At 33.8% G+C, this 15240-nt stretch overlaps 1 protein-coding gene across 1 annotated transcript in view; it reads left to right on the top strand.

The window, feature by feature from the left end:
- LOC124354899 overlaps positions 1–15240 on the top strand; it is an 84595-nt gene that overhangs the window by 13358 nt on the left and 55997 nt on the right. Inside the window, exon 2 of the mRNA XM_046805696.1 lies at positions 12495–12542. Within this exon, the coding sequence (XP_046661652.1) occupies positions 12516–12542 (27 nt within the window). The 5' untranslated portion in view covers positions 12495–12515. The remainder of the gene's footprint in view (positions 1–12494; positions 12543–15240) is intronic.

The raw sequence follows: 15240 nt of genomic DNA, 5'->3' as shown, positions 1-15240 counted from the left end.
CTAGTTTATTGGTTAGAAAAAACTTTGATATAATACATTATATAAAAGTATAAAGATTTATCTGCAGGTACTCAAAGCATATAATTTTGTCAAATTTCATAAAAATCAGACAATCTATGAGGTCTCTACCACAATTTAAATTTTATTTCGATCAAAGTGCTCTTTGGAGGACTTTTGGAACAAAATTTTTGGAGAAAGGGAAACGTGCATTTCACGTCATTTTGTTCAGCATTCAAAAGCATACATTTTGGTAATAGCAAACATTAAAATAAACTAAATAAGCACTTTTTCTTGGAAAATAGAAAATATTGTTATAACATGGTTTTTTTAATAACACTTAAAAAAATTGTATTTATAAACTACTACGGTAATATTGTAATATACTAGTTATATTCCAAGGACAGTTGCAATTTGTTTCATGGATTTCAGATGGTTTTCATCACAAAGAAACACATGTTTACGTTTTAGCAAACTAATAATAAAAACAAAGTAATAATCCAGCTAAAAATTGATGTAAATTCCTCGTAACAGAATACCTTGATACGTAATGGTTCTCCATCTCTATGAATATTACAAAAATATTCTTGAAAAACCTTATTAAAAATCGTAAAAATTGCATCATGTAAAAAAATAATACAAAATATTATTAATACTAGCATTTCAATACTAGCACCCTCGCTCCTTTCAATAAATAAAAATGATAAAACCTGAACGCACATTGATAACTACATAAAAGTATAATTTTTCAAACGCTACCGTAATTTGAATTTCTATAATGTTCTTTATCTTGTACGCACAAGTTGTGAAGTTCCCCGACCTTGCTAAGTGTTTGCTAACAGTCTGCAAACATAACCTAGCTGCTCGGCTGATCGCTAGTTCAGTGCCGTTAGAGGCTGTGTTGGTTATCTGTAGACCTAGCTGTCTCGTGTGCTGCTATTATGACGTGGTGTCGTCGACAGATATATCATCTGCATCAGAATAAGGTACCTGACGTCTCATTACTGCTACTGCTAACTATACCATCAAAATTATGTCTGTATGATGCGTTTTGAACAACTAGAAAATCAGTTTTGTTTCATAACGCCTTCTCGTCGTTATGTAGAATTGAACATTTGAGAAATTGGAGTTTATTTTACTTATTTAATGTAGGAATTTTTAGTAATGAGAAACAAGTTACGTTTTCTATTGTAGAATTGCTTTAAAAGAGTTCAGATTGATTTATTTTAAGATTTACATAATCCAACCACAGTGATTTACCACTCAGAAAATGTCACAAAACATACAGTGGGTAATATACATACTAGTTCGCCATGGGTGATAGTTTGAAAGTTACCTTGAAGATTTAAGTTCACAGGCTAAGGAGAGTTATTAGCCTTAACTGGTTCAGTTCTTATAAGACATCTGTTTTGAGTGGTGGGAAAATGGTAAAAACAATATCCACAAAACCTAGAGGGCGCGATACTTCAGAAATTACTCAGATCGTGCAAACATCTGATTTAAATATAATTTTATGTTGAATATAAAGAAATTGATACTCTTACAGTTTGAGTATGATAAAAGAAACGTACGAGTACTAACAGCAATAGTTGTTACCCCGTTTCAGATGAACCCTCAGAGTGCAAGAGGAGCGTATTACATATATTTAAACATTGCTTTCTACTGATGAATTATGGTCGGTTGAAAAGAAAATATGTAGTAAAAATCACATGATTTCCAATATTATATTCAAACGGGCGCAGAAGGTCCCCCGAGCGCTGCCGCAACCAGTGTTGGACATTGCCGAGATAACACTGGCAGACTTTTATACCGAGGACCTACGAAACAACTAAGATGTTCGAGTACAAATTTTTATATTAAATATATCATATCGGTACATACATACATTGCATTATACGTGTCATGATCACCTCAATTGGGAGTAATTGTATCAGCACATAAATGCCAGAGGACATATTTTGCACAGACGCGGTTATACGTGACAATTCCATGTCAAACCCTAGATCAAGGTGTATTCCGAGAAATTTTTAAAAGTAAACTTCTTTAATCTCGGTTTCGTGTGTTGGAATAGAACTGAATCTGAAAATTGAGCTCATTGAAATATTGAATGTGTTTTGTTGAGCTTAGTAAATGTATTTCTACTTCCGTTTTATTGCATTGAAACAAAAAGCCATGCCATCTTTATAGTGGACTAGCGGGCCCGGCGCGCTTTGCTGCGCATTTCAATAATTTTTTGCAAAAGTTGCCCGCGGCTTCGCACGCAATTTCCCGTTGAAAACAGTACACTATATTCACTTATTCTTTTTCTATCACATTCTAAACATTGCTGAGATAATTGATAGTCGTTCCATCGTGAGCCTCTTGGGCGTATTATGAAGGTATGTACCATATTCCTGCCTCTATCTAGCTGTTACCCACGGCTTCGCACGCAAATCTTAAGAACCGAAGTCCTTATATTACTTAGTAAATTTTTTTTTTTTACTATAATAAATTTTAGATTAAATTAGTTATATCTCCGATGCCACGATTGAGCTTGCTTTGTTGTCTCGATCGAGAGAATATGTACACACGGAGTTTTGAGAACCATACTTCTGTCAAAAAAAACAACTAAGGTTGATTTTATAACATTCTTTATATTTGTAGCCAACGTAAGATAGTAATTATGATATCTGCATTACTCTTCTGATCAAGCATGAGCATGGTTTATATTAAATAAATATTGCAGTTAAAGGTGAATTTTTACGTCAAATTTGAATTGTATTATCTGGATAGTAAAGTCTATGTTTAACAGTGATTGCAAAAACAGTTTAAACAGAATTTGTCGTTTCTCTTAAGCTTACTCTATGCTTTAAAACTATAAGTGTAATATATGTTTACAAAGAACAGCTGATTAAAAATTTGAAAAGACGTTAACATATGTTTGCTGCAATGCATTTCTTATGGGTATTTCTGTAACCAGTGGGGCGGAATCCTGAATCGGGAAAGGGATGGGCATAGCTTATAAACCTTCTCCGTGGAAAAATACATATACGTACAAATTTTCATCATGATCGGTCCAATAGTTCACGATTCCATAAAGGACAAACATACAAACATTCATTTTTATATATATAGATAATTCGTTCCTGATGGAACGATGAACGAAAGTTGCTGACGTACAATAAAATAAGTAATGGGCCAAGAATTGAACCCCTGAGAAAGACCGTGTCCCAACTATCTCCCTCTCTATTGCACGTCTAACATTTGAACATATTGTTTTCTACCACTAAGATACGATTTGAGCCACTCGAGTGGGACTGCTCGTATTCCGTGATACTCCAGTATGTGAGTAAGGAACTGCGTTATATGATCAACACAGTAAAATCCTTTTGACAAGTCAATAAAAACACTAAGATACTTCCAATGTCAATTACACGCACGACTGCATCAACCGTCCATCTTTCACTTCGGAATCCCAACAGGTGTTGTGATAGTAAATTGTGTTTTTTCCGAAAATGTTACAATCCGATTGGGAAAGAATTGTCAAAAACTTTGAAAACTGGTAGAATTGAAATTCGTCGGTAATTTTGTTTCAATATCACTATCCTATCACTCGAAGGACTAGAACAATTTCATTGATTCAACATTGTTGACTAAAATTTTGTAAGAAGCTTCAATTCTTAACAGGCAACACTTAGTTCAGTGATGGTGCATGAAAGTCAATGAGCTTTGGCTGAGCGTTAGCGAATAGTTTTAAGCTGCGTTTCAAATGGCGAGTAAAGTAGCGAGAGAACTTGCGCAATTGCTGTCGCATGATGTGAACAAGGATAACCAATTTTAATCGTGACAAGTACTTGTGCCAGCTGCATCGTTGATTGTTGTGGGGCTCTGTGCAAAATCTGTTCACACACGACAGTGACATCTCGGCAATGTCCGACACTGCTCTCCAGTTCCCACAAACAACTGTCCGACACTGGTTATGGCAGCACTCGGGGGAGCTCTTCTGTCCGTTTAAATCTAATTGGAAATCATGTAAGTTTTACTACATGAATATAGTGGCATAATGCATGAATTCATGTGCTTTTCATTAAGCCTTTGGAGTAAGTTGGGCGGAGCTTTGAACTGGTGTAAATACTTGAGGTGTAAATAAATACATATTTATAATTGTTATTCCCGTCAGACACAAAATTAATTTACAAAACTGTAACTCAGTAGATTCTCTCGTTTTTCGTGATAAAACATGATATTAAAACGTGATATTAGTAACAACTGTTAATATAGTACAAGACACATCATTGAAATCCTCGTTTGTGATAAATACACTGTTTTAATGCATTGCGTGAAATATATTCTGTAAACTTCGTATGAGCTTGTATAGAAGATTGGTTTCTTGCGATATCATTATTATTACAATTATTAGTTGAGATTCCTTTACATTATTAATAATAATAAGGCTAAACGGTCAGGCTTGCAATTTTATGTCCCACACTATACTAATTAGATATTAATATAGTATAAATTATACTATAAGTAGTATAGTAATCAGGTGCGATGTAAAAAGTAAAATTATAGATCTAATACCTAAATTTGGCAATTTAAGTTTTATTTCAGTCTATTAAAGATGATTGTTTCAAAAGAGAGCAAAATAAGAAAAATGCGTCTATTAATAAACTGAATAAAACACGTTACATATTGAACTAAAGCAACACAACCATTAGAGCACAGAAGATAAGCTAAATAGCTCGGAATCGGTCAACTAACATTAATACTATTTTGAGCACGTTTGTGATAACAAGTGGTCATTGAGTGACTAAGGTTTATATAGCTGAAAATGTAAAAGAAATCGATATGCTCTGAGAGAAAAACTGTGTACACATATTTAGTTGTTTGATTTCAAATATGGAACGTAATTATCGCACACAAACCCTATTCACGGCCATATAATAAATATATAAAGTGCTGGAAAGTGGAAACACTTAAGTATCAGTTTCTTAATTTTTATCTTCTAAGTAAACTTGGACTACTTGTCCAAGATTTGAAAGTATAACACGATTTCAGGACGTATAAAAACCGGCATCTCTCTTCACCATGTGCCTAAAAATAAACGCATAAGTTACAAGTGAAAAAGATAAATTGTTTATACAGGTGACTATGAACACACCAAGCCAAAGAAGGTAATGGAAAAAATGTACGCCTAGCCATAAACATTACCTGAAATCCAGGACCAATTCAGGATAAACCGTATGTACAGTGCCAATTCTTGAAACTCAGTGTTACACATCAGTCCAGGTGCCAAATTAAACAGACAACCAGGAGGAAGGCCCTAAAACTGCTTAAAGAATTCCGAATCTCTGTTCTGTAACCTCCTGGTGTTACAGTTGGTTCTGTTATGATATTAAGAGCTGGTTAGTACCAAAGTTGCCATAATCGATGGCAGAATCGCAAAAGAAACTACACCGCTACATACTCGCTCGGGGTGTTAAGTGTTGCCTTCTCGGTACAAAGGATGCTTTTCTTGTATTTATTAAGTTGGCTAACCGTTCCACTAAATTGTAATGATACTTCATGGAAAATTACATTATAAGTGTTTCTGCTTTCATAATTTCTTCATTCCTGCAACTTGTTCTTGAATCAAGTCAAGTATCTTTCTGTTTGTCACACTAGGGCTCTCGGCTCATAGACGATTACGATGGCAAATGTTCGTAATCCTTTTAAAATGAGAATTGAAATTGATTGCATATCAAAACTCACACTGGGAGTAGTTTTAATTACTAAAAAAAGGGGGCTTTTCCAAATACATTTTTTCAATAAAATTTATGGCCATTCTATCAAAGTATCTAAGTGGATGAAAAATATAATTAACTTGCCACTTTGAGCGTTAAGCGACGATATCTTGTAACTGGAAAGTATTATATACTTTGGCATCATCTGGTTTTCTTAATATTTAAACTTAAAATCTCATCGATACGTTTTAAAACCGTAGAATCTTTCACCTGGTTCTGTAGCGTGTCTCGCGACGGCTTGCCTACCGATTTTAAACTTTACGACACCACAAACGGGTGAGTATTGCAGTAGCAATAAAACCAGGCAGCTAACTGGTAACAAAATTACACGTTGCCATCTAATAGTCGTAGCCTTGGCGAAGTTCAAGGTCGCTGTCTGCACGGTGAAGCTATAGTAGGCGGAACAAGCTACAGTCTCATGGATAGACCCAGTCACGTGTACAGACAACATCACGTTTATATGTGCTTGTCTTGTACTTAGCAGACCTTGGGCAAATGTTGGGAAAATATTTATAAAGGTGGATGTAGTGAATACAGGTTGGCTGAACAGTAGTTAGAAATACACAACTCGATATGCAGTGAGAGAGACAGATATATCGTACGAATGTTTATCTTATTGTTCTATTATTTGACTTAAAATATGGAACGAAATTATCGCAGACAAATCGTTAAATTTGTTTACGCTACACTTTCACGATTTTGGTTTTGGATTATATTAAAACTCGTTGAGGTAACCTCTTCGAGTTTAATGGGCTACATAACGAGACCCTTTTTTACCCTCAGATTATGAGGGTTAACTAAAGGTTTTCTTGTTGTAGTAATATTAGAATGATACCTCATACTAATAACAGGGTCTGCTAAGGCGAGAATATAGCACAAATAAAATTAAAATTGTACCACATAAATTAAAAGGTGAATAGAGACGTGCTCTTTAATATTGGCTCTGGTCTTTGTAATATCAATACATGCCTAAACGTTCATCATCCTTTAACTTCTTTATTCCTTTACACATTGTAAAACGATTTGCGGTTTATATTTGGATTATGAGATCATTTACCAACAACACAACTTTCAAATTCTTACTTTCATATGGTTGGGGGATGGCAACTAAAATTATTTAAATGTTAATAATATTAGTACGATGCCTCATTTTAAAGTCAGTATGTCGTGTAGGGAAGATAAACCAGATACAAATCGAATGGAGCAAAATGAAAAGCCGGCCATTAACGTGTATAGGTCAAGTAAAAGTAACTAATTAGAAATGCACTTAACATAATCAAAACGTATTTCAATTTTTTTAATTTGGGAAATAAGAGAAATAAATGGAGGGTTATTGAAATTACCGTCAATTTGACTTTTGATATCTAATTTTAACATCACATTAAAATGGAAAATGATACGTTAAAATGTTGAACTCTTATTATCCCAAGTGAGTTCATCCCTAAAGCATTCAACAATTTGAAATTTTGTAAAAGGTTGTTGATATCGAAATAATGAAATTCATAGCTTTGACGAGTGAAGAAAGAAAGAAAAACATAATTTGGTGATTAATAAGAAGAAACTTGACTTTAATAAAAAAAAAGAAGAAACCGTTTTAATATACATTTTCACAATGAGGTATCTTATCGTCTTCTGTTTTTAGTTTCTGTACAGAGTCAAGGACTGCTCTGTTTTGTATTCATTGGGAGACTTAAATTAAGCTGGCTTTTGGTTAGTAATTTAGTAGGCACTTCTTTAGTAAGTTTCGCTATATATTTGGTATTTTCCCAACGTGCAATAAGACATTATCACCTGCCGAGGTGAATTTTTAATGTTTGGTTACATCCTATGTCTCAGGTAGGGTTCTGTCCCAATCAATTATCTCCTGTACGTAATTAATTGCCTTTCGTCACAACTTGACACAGATCCGTTGCCGACAGAAATGGTCAGTGTTGCGTGGACACGAGCCCTGACAGTGATCGCTATCAGCAAGCAACATCAATATTGGAAGCGCGTAACCGCCGGTCGCCAAGCGATATAAGGTAAAATATGAGAGGCCACGTCACCGTAGGCCGCGGCACCGCTCCTGTGACAGTGATCGGCGATCGGTGATCAGTGATCAGCGAGGCTGCTGTCACTTTGATCACAATCGCGCCCCACATCTGTCACACCAGAATCTCCACACATTGACCTCATCACCTTACTTACGGATTTTCATAATTTGTTACCCTCCCCGACCCCGAACATACAACCCAGTTATCGCTCAATATTATTCTTTAGGATATGATACGGATAATTTATTGTATCATGTTTTGCACCTTATATATATAAGGACCGTATAAAACCCGGAAAATGTAACAAAATATAGGATACTTTACAGGTTTGGTTTCATTTACAGGAATTATAACGATTCGCGTAAAACTTTCGATTCTGCTCAAACATGGTTCTAGTTGGTTATGTTGTCTTACAAAATAACCACGTGTTAAAAAATAATTACGTAACATATAAGAGAAAGAAATCATGCGCTGTTAGAGAAAAAGGAAGTCTGAGGGATCCAGGATCTTAAAAAGTGGTTGGCCTGGACCGTGTGTTTAAGGTATGAAATACACACACATACACACACACACACACACACACACACACACACACACACACACACACACACACACACACACACACACACACACACACACACACGAGCGCGCGCGTACGCACGCACCCATATTTTTGCGAAAAAGGCTAACATTGTAATATGGCTAAACATAGCCATTCCTTTACCGTATACTTCTATTGAAATTCGGTGTTTCTTACTCCTCATACCGAACCGGTTCAGGCCAATACATATTGTTGGTAAAACATAACTCAGTTGTTAATAATACATTTCGGTAATTTATGTTATACATATACAATGTGAAAATTCCAATGCTGTCTTTAACTCAAATTAAAATCATATTAAAATATGCATGAAACATTATGCATAATCTAGACAATAAAAAAACATTAGTGCTAAAATCGAACATTAGTAGTAAATTTCAAAAAAAAATATGACTGATATACTTTTTTTAAATAAGTGTGAAATAACAATTTTTAAATATAAAACAAACTGAGTTTATTGAAACATAAGGACTATATACTGTTATGTATATATATTAACCAGGGCGTGAAATATGTTGTCTTTAATAACACCATATAAAAATAGGAGCAATATTTTCTATATTTGGCACGTACTGTAACTCGGCATGTTACTCGGTTTGCGTGTGGTTTATATTCTTGTACTGGTCATATCGCAGTGTTATCGCTCGTAAACTGAAAGCAATTGGTTGCATTATCAATGAGTTGATCTCAACGGTCTCACTGTTAAACGATCGTAGTAAAGAACCTAAGCGATATGTGTTGGTTAAGTTGGCGTCAGTTTACGTTCACGTTTCTACATCTACACCTGTCCAGCACGCGAGGGGAATTGGTTCACAACATCGTGAACCAGTTCAGAACACTCGGAACTGGTTCTTTGTCGCCGAGTTATTACACGTCAACCGTTCTATGTGTACAATGAAAACCTATAATGTATACAATCAACTGATTATATCAAAGAGATGAAACCTATTTAACTGGTTGTGAGAAGAGCTGTAAGTTATTATCCTTTGTTATAATCCGCAGTCTTACATGATACTTTACGAAAATAGCGACGCACAAGGGAAAGTGGTTGTGGATCAGTGTGCATACGTAAAATCCATATTAATGTTTCTTCCACACAGCGATTTGTTTAACTATTCTTACTTGTCATTTAAGCCATTACGGAACACTTGGAATAAAAAAAAACAACTTTGTACTGGCGGCCATCTTAATTTTAGCGCCATAAGAACAATATTAAACCTCAAACACTTTTACGATCGCATTTATGGCCGTAGAGTTATTTCTTATTTTATAATTAATATGCATACAAACGTTATATACCTTTTCGTAAGTTTGATCAGAAAGTTGGTCATTCAGAAAAAATCAATGTATATAATTGTTTTATACTCAAAAGGTATACAAGAAAAACTAATAAGCGTTTGGATGCGCATTAAAACTTTAAAATGAGACACCTCGCATAATTGTCTAATCAAAAGTAAGGGCGTAAAATGTTTACGCCCTTACTTGAGATATAAGAACCAGTTTAAAATGGTTCTTATGTCTCAAGGCTGTCTCACTGCAGTCGGATCTCAACGTCTCATTATATCTTTAAACGGCCGTAGAGAATATTTTGTCCGTGGAATTTTATAACAATTAGTCTGCGCAATTGCTTACACTCTAAAACGATTGATCAGGAGTGGCAATGGTGGTTGATACTGACAATCCTCATATGTGAATCACTTAGGGAGTACCATGTTTTAAAACATTAGTTAATAATAATGTAATGTCGTACTCAACAGAAGTATAAAACTGTACTTGATTGTCGGTATCATAGTGGCTGGCCTCAACAACTAGGTTCTTTCTGCAACTGGCCTTGTCGGTGACATAGATGAGAGAAATGAAACTCGCAGGAAACTCGAATCCCTACACCGATTGCATCACACGTCCGCCCTTACCTTATTCCACTGTTAGAACAACAAAAGACTTTCAAAACTGTCCGAAAAACCATTTAATAAAAAGCACTTTTTTTGATTATATAAATAAATGGTAGTGTCTAGAGTTTGGGGTTTTGTAAAGTTTCGAGTTTTTGTAAAATTGACGTTCTTAGGCAGGAACTTCAAATTTTGTATGACATAAAGAATTTATCCGGCTAATAATATACTATACTTATAATTTAAAAAACGAATTAGCAAACACATAATATTTTTGTTTTGTATCCGGATTATTTATAAAATTAAAGTTATATATTTATTTCACACAAAATTTTGTTCTTGTTATGTGGGAGACAGCATTTAAATACGAGTGACTAAAATAAAAATGACTGAAAAACAATAGCACGAAAAAATTATGTTTAGCATGCATAACAAAAAAAACACAATTTAGCCTACATCTACATCTTGCCTAGTAAAAAAGTGGCGACAGTAAAAGTTCCAAAATTAATTATCTAGATAGTTTTAACGATTGTTTCTGTTAAAATATCTGTTATCTATCTATCTATCTATATATATATATATATATATATATATATATATATATATATAATATATATATATATACTAATATATATATATAATATATATATACATTATATATATATATATATATATATTATGAGTGTTAGACCATTTTATAATAAATTACATGTAAGTGTATGATGGCTATAAACATACACAGATTTTCTTGATCTTGGCAACAAGGCAAACTCGACATCGGCACTGGAAATATAATTCACTTGAACCAGAAGTTCACATACACGGGCAAAGCTTACGTAAAGCGTGCGAAGCCGCGGGATACAGCTAGTAATTAATATAATACCTTAATATTCAACATAATCAGCTGTAGCTAGTTCAAAATTGCCAAGAAACCAAACGGTTATCAAAAATTTTGATATTGTCCCATTTGATTTAGTCCCCATGTGTTTATATTGTTTTATAATACGTATTATATACAGTACAGTACTCTACAGCTACAGTACCCCCGGTATGTAAATATAAGTTTACCTCCAGATGAAAAAAGTTTGCAACATGTAGAGTTGGGAGCAATCAGAAAATGTAAGAGGCTTTACTATCTAATTGCGTTACTTTACACCAGACTTATGTGTTATTACATGAAGTCATCCACATTATAAAATATTTTTGGTATTAGCAGCATTTTATCATGGAACGAACAAATCGACAGCTATTGCATACATTTATTTAAAACTTGTGGCGAAGGATTTATTTTAAAACACATCACGCTTTATAATTATATTTCCCAAGTCTATAAAAAATTGTGCTTCTATAGATATTTAGAATTTTAAAATTATAGAAGAAATCTTTAAGTTGATTTGTCCAATTTACTTTTTGTGTTGTGTCGATACTCTTAACCTTTCTATCATTTTATAAATAAAAACAGCAATAATTAATTATATAAAAAAGATGAGTAAGAATACAAGGCATCCACGTACTTGTGCGTATCACACGATCTTGTGAAACAACAAACGCAGGCTTATCCATTTCAGAACCTTCCTAATTATAAAAACAGATATCTTCAAATTACAGAACATCTACAAATTCAACTGAAACATATTTTATTAGAAGAATTTTTAATTGTGTGTGTATAGTTTGTTATTATGTCAAATATTTCTGCGTAAATTTGTTATGAGGATTACAAATTAATGAGGTATTTTGGGGGTTACTGGTGATTCGTTAATTTTCAATTATAAATGTGTTTGGTAATGAGGTCGAACAAATACATTTTATGAGGTGAGTAAATTTTCAAGTTTATTGCTCAGCAGGCAAAGCGTTGGAGGAATGTTAAATTTGATTTAAGTATAGATTAATCTAGATATAGATACAAAATCTTTCTAGATAGAATTTAGCAGTATAGAAGTTTTCAATATACATAGCAAAACTCTAAACTTCGCCGGGAAAAAGGGGGTTAAATGTTGGAGTACATAAATTAGAGTTATTGTAATAATTACACCTTATTCTTTCTAGAAAACATTTGGTAATATAATTTCATCGTCAGTTTATCTAGGAGCTTGACAATATTCTAGTGTAGAGTGTTTCTAATTAGGCACACTCACATTTATGCCATAAATGTTGAAATGTCATTAATGTAGTACTACAATATTATCAATTACTCTGTTTTGCTCGTTTCCAGTTAACCGGTGCTATCGGACTCATGTCTGCCATTCTTCCTTTCGCTTTGGTAGGAAACGGTTGCTATTTATGTAACGATTGTGTGTATAACAAATTTGCATCCTCGCTGCATGACTGAACTTTGTTTTCTTTGTTACTATTGCAAGACTTGGCTGTTAAAAATCGTTTGTACAAAGTTTTTTTTTTTAACAGAGATATTTTTCTAATCGATCTATTGCACTGTGTTTAAGTATCCGTTTATTTACTTATTGATGTCTGAAGCGTTCAGTGCCATAACGTTTATTGCCAAAAGAATTAAAATTTATGGTGGGTAAAAACTTAAAACTTATTGTGTGTCCATGTTCTTTTACACAATTTATATGTTGAGTTAGAAACAAATGTTAACATTGCCGTAACTTATAGATAGTAAAATTCTACTTTGTGCCATAAAACAAAAAGTTTGAAGGTTGTGAAAACGAAAAACCTTTTACAGCACCTCTACATATTACAAGAGCAGTTGTTTGTAACAAAATCTTAAAATTAAAAATATAACCAATATGTCACTACAGTGTAAAACTTTTGCATTGGAACTTGAGAGTTACAACATTGAGATTGTACAATAGTTTAAAAAGGTCATAACATAAGCAGCGCGAACAACACATTTCTGCTCTGTATTACATATAACGTATTTAGCTCAAAATGGTACTTACGGCATTATGGCATTGCACGCCTCATCTTTGTTTTATGTGCCTCTGTATTGCGCTCGTAATTCTTAACGAGGCGTAACCAAAGTTGGCATGGATATTCTGTAAGGAGATGATAAGTTCAAGGTTGTTGTACATTAGACTTACGGTAGAATATTGTTCCAAAAAGCGGGGGAACGCTCTATAGCATACACACAATTCTTTGTTTGAGGTGTGTTTTTAAAGTTTGTGAAGGAAACAGGATTTTCCGGACATTTTCCGTCGTTCAGTGATACAAAACATCAGCAACACTACATTTCGAAATCTGCAATCTGATATCTTCTTCAGGTAAATAACTAACCGAACACAATTAGAAACTAGGTTAAAATAAACCTAGCCCTATTATTAAATAATTCAATATTACTGACATATACTGCTGAGTTCTCAAAAAAGAAACGGGTCAAGAACTTCTTAAGGAACAAAGTTGGGAATGAGCGGTTGACTGCACTTGCCTTCTGTTCACTATGGGAGCATACGTCGTCTTAACCCCCTCCCAAATGTTTTCCTTGCTACACTCTCGCGCCTTCTCTATAGTTTCATAATGATAGTGAAATTGATTACTACGGATTAAAGAAGGATTTTTATCTGTGAAGTATGGAATATCGGATGAAATTGGTAAAGAATTCCAGTTCACAACAGGGACCACATTCTGAGGAAATCAATTTGGCATTGATATTAAAGAAACATAAACATATAGTAGTAGTAGTAGTGACATAAACATATATGAAATAGGTTTATGTTCAACTCCTATTTGTGCAATATGAGTGGTTAATTCACAGAATAGAAATTGTTAAGTTAATCTAAAAGAATTTAAAACATTGTATCTCAATATCGTGATTTTCCTATAATGTGATAATAATTCATCTGGCAAAAATTACAATAAAACAAAATATTGCAATTGCTTTCAGTGAGTTACTGAAATGGAGAGATATGATTCCAATATCTTTAAACGACAGACGGCATCACCTAATCGATCTGATTGTGACTGACAGTGATTGTCCTTAGACCATATTTCGAGACATTGACTTTGATTGTTTCTATATTACTTTCGCGTTCGGCTTTTGTTATCTGCCTATCTATTATGTGTTCTGTATTATTGTATTAATAACAAACAAAATATAGAATGCATAATACTGTTACTGTTTCTCACTAGCGGTACAGTATTTGATAAAATTGAAAGTGTAAATTATATAAGACCAATGCATGTAATGAAACCTCAGAATACTTTATCTTGTCATTATTGAATTATTTACATCTTTACCATAGTGATCGAGGTGTCATGGGCCCTATTTCCAGGGAGATCAATAAATATTTTAAAATTATGTTTAACCGTTTTCACGTAAAAACGTGTAGTGGCTCCGCTGAAATGGCGTTGTCATAGACAGAAACCCCAACATTATAATTAATTTTACTGCAATTTAACCTTTCGAATGTAAAACCTGGGAAATTCGTCAGAACAACTAGCAATCTTCCCTTTTCTATCTATATCGTAAAACATATCTGAAAGAGCAAAACATTTGCGTCATAAAACAGTCCGTGACTACACAAGCAATGTATTGATATTGTACCTGGAAAGCTGACAATATTTGTTACCATTTGTACTGTCGTATTACACTAGTGTGCAGTCGTAAAAAAGATATGTGTAAACGCTATACTTACACCATTATTCATACCGGTTTGTCGGTTTTCCACACATCGCCAAGTGACTTCTTACTTACTCACGGAGAATACAGTGAAGTAGTTTACAACCCATGTTAGCTGCTCAATTGTAAGAATAGAAGGATTTCGGTCATTTACCATTGTTATATGTTACAAAAATGTATAGCAATATGTTTCGAGGATAGAAATTTATTGTCTTCTTCAGGTGTAAAAACCTCCTATACATTAAAAACTGTACTAAAAATCTGGCAATGGACTACCATTAAGTAATATCTAGCTGGTACACGAACAGCATAAAGTCCCGACTGAAAAGAATGAACCCGAGCAATGGCACTGCACGGGATTAAGCATCACAGTGACACCCGA

Source organism: Homalodisca vitripennis, chromosome 2 (assembly GCF_021130785.1).
Source record: "Homalodisca vitripennis isolate AUS2020 chromosome 2, UT_GWSS_2.1, whole genome shotgun sequence".
In the NCBI taxonomy this organism is placed as follows: Eukaryota; Metazoa; Arthropoda; class Insecta; order Hemiptera; family Cicadellidae; genus Homalodisca; species Homalodisca vitripennis.
This window is presented reverse-complemented; position numbering and strand designations above follow the sequence as displayed.